The 2,471-nt window shown below is 36.3% G+C and overlaps 1 protein-coding gene across 1 annotated transcript in view; it reads right to left on the bottom strand.

The window, feature by feature from the left end:
* OTOR (otoraplin) overlaps nucleotides 1-1,771 on the bottom strand; it is a 4,672-nt gene extending 2,901 nt beyond the window's left edge. The window contains exons 1-2 of the mRNA XM_011370404.2: nucleotides 1,307-1,771; nucleotides 795-934 (exon numbers count right to left, since the gene is read on the bottom strand). Coding sequence (XP_011368706.1) covers nucleotides 795-934; nucleotides 1,307-1,421 — 255 coding nt within the window. The 5' untranslated portion in view covers nucleotides 1,422-1,771. The remainder of the gene's footprint in view (nucleotides 1-794; nucleotides 935-1,306) is intronic.
* Nucleotides 1,772-2,471: the final 700 nt, after the last annotated feature.

Below are 2,471 nucleotides of genomic sequence, written 5' to 3'. Positions count from 1 at the left end.
CTTTCTAGTCCAGATTCAGGGGGCACAGTCCCAAATTTGAAGTTCACTTACAGCAAGTAAGTCAACTCACAGAAATTGCATACCTATTCTTTTGTGGCCCAGTCTTACTGATCTCACTTCAGCTTAGCATTCCATTATATTGTGCAATCCTGTGAGCTGCCCGAAATATTTTTGGAACCATAAAGTCAGTAATTTTCTATTAAAAAAATAGACACTTTTAAAGAACTGATATCTCTCAGTTTTTAAAAATTTAAATGAACAGATACTTGAGTGAATTTAAGATTTAACTCTTTGTTACTTGAGAATCTATCTGTGGGGCTGCAGATGAGAACAGTAAATCAATCCCGCTTCAGCTCTCCCTAGAGTCCACGCCTGCACATTTTAACTAAATCAAGCAGATTCTTTGAAATTAAAGAGGGTGCTAAAGTTTCTTTTAAAATATTGAAATGTAGACCGACTGCCAACACACATGCCTTTATCTGGCAAATCTGCTCAAGCTGTTTTGAGTCAGTTTCAAACTTTTGGGGATGTTCAAGTTCCCATGATTTTTCTGATTTTTCTTGTCAAAACATTACATAAACCTACATTTGGTTTTGTTATGAAATTTTCGTTGTGTTTCTTCAAAATGCAATAAAAGCGAATATACATGAATTTTTGCACTTTCATCTACCATCTCTACATTGTCCTTAACAGCTGGATTTAAACATTAAAATGAATTGAAGATAAGTAATAGAGAAAAAATTAAGAGCAACATATGTCAAGATGTGTGTATATTTTTAATAATCTCATCTTACACTGCCAGCCCAAAATTCTCCAGCTTCATGTTCTTTTACCAGTTTTGAGTAAACATAGATCTGCTGCCCTTTTTTAACGTTAATGAATCTACAGTCTGGGGCATTATAATCTTCTTGAGCTCTGGCCAGAGAAATAGTATCTGGAAGAAAAAACACACACACACACCCATTGAATGACTACCATTTAGGCTCCTGGATTTTAAAACAGTAAAAAGGCAAAGTATGATCAGAAAACTAGGAAATTAGAGTGATAATACTTCCCCACTTACAGCTTGTGTTCAGTTAAAGAAGAGTAAGAAATTCAAAGCATTAACCTACATCTAACAGAATCTTAGCCAAGGTGAATTCTCCATGGTAAGACTCCAGAGGTACAGACCAGGAGAAACAATGCTAACACATACACATTAGAGAAGATTCACTTCAAAGAACAATTAGATTTTATGCTGTTAGCAGATGGGTTTTTCAGTTATTTAATAGAAAGATGATAATAAAAGGCATAAAAAAGTCCTTACAGACACACTCGTCATCTGCACAGAGCTTCTTGGAAGCAAGTCTGTCCATAAATATTCCATGCACCTCACCTACGGCCACAAGACCTGCAAGAAAAAGTAACAAGAGTCTTGCCATCTTCCTTTTTGCTGTTTATACTATCACTCTTTGAGTGGAAGTGGAAGCTGACTTCGGTAGTTCCTGTCTTTTATGTGTAGCCAGACATCTGGGTAAATCCCCCCAGCCAATGGGAAGGTGCCTACTGCTCCTCGGCTTTCATAACAGCTACTTGGCTGCAGGGCTATTTAGCATCTGATTTTCCAAAGAGACTCAAACTCTATGTCTTTTGTATCCACAAATGATTTCCAAATGATCCACCATTGTTGAAGCCACTTTAGCTGTGGTTTATTGCGTTGGTAGGGCATTGTTGAAAGAACTGAGAATTTCAAATCTTTAAAACAATTTTTAATTTCAACTCTCATATTCTTTCAACTTTTAAGCAAAGATGTGCTAATCGTTCAAAATGTAAGAACTATATATTTAGTACAAATGATTTTGATTTAAACAAATCTAATTAAATATCTGGATTTATTTAATAGATAAAAGATACTAAAGTTTACAAATCATTCATGACAGAATTTTTAGTAATCGTCTGTCTTAGAGCAGACATGGATTGTAACACACTAGTTGTCACATTCAGACCCTACTAATGGGGAATGGAAAGGATAGGTGGGTTGAAAAAAATGGAAAAAATTTTTCTCCACCTCCTTCATCTGAGGCTTTTGAAATTTGGTCTTAAAATTCTCATAGATTATGGATCATAGGAAAGGGAGTAAAGCTTGAGGTTTGTGTTACCACCCCCACCCCTTTCTTGCTCCCAGGCATCTTTCCCATGGAAAGTGTGGCACTGCTAGAAACCACCAAAGTTGAAGCACTAATACCCGTCTATTTAACAAATATTTATCAAATACCTACTATGTGCCAGACACCATTCTAGGCATGAGAAATATAGCAGTTAATAATAATAATTTTTAAAAAAAGGCTCTGGTCCCAAGGATTTAATTTCTATTAGAAGAGACAGACAATAGATTGCTGCTTTCTATAGCGTTTGGGGCTGGCGTCTCTCTCATAAGGTGCCCTTCCCTCACTGTTTCTAAAACAGAGGTCAGGATGCCCTGGCCAACTTGG

The sequence above is a fragment of the Pteropus vampyrus genome, unplaced genomic scaffold, assembly GCF_000151845.1.
Source record: "Pteropus vampyrus isolate Shadow unplaced genomic scaffold, Pvam_2.0 Scaffold7, whole genome shotgun sequence".
In the NCBI taxonomy this organism is placed as follows: Eukaryota; Metazoa; Chordata; class Mammalia; order Chiroptera; family Pteropodidae; genus Pteropus; species Pteropus vampyrus.
This window is presented reverse-complemented; position numbering and strand designations above follow the sequence as displayed.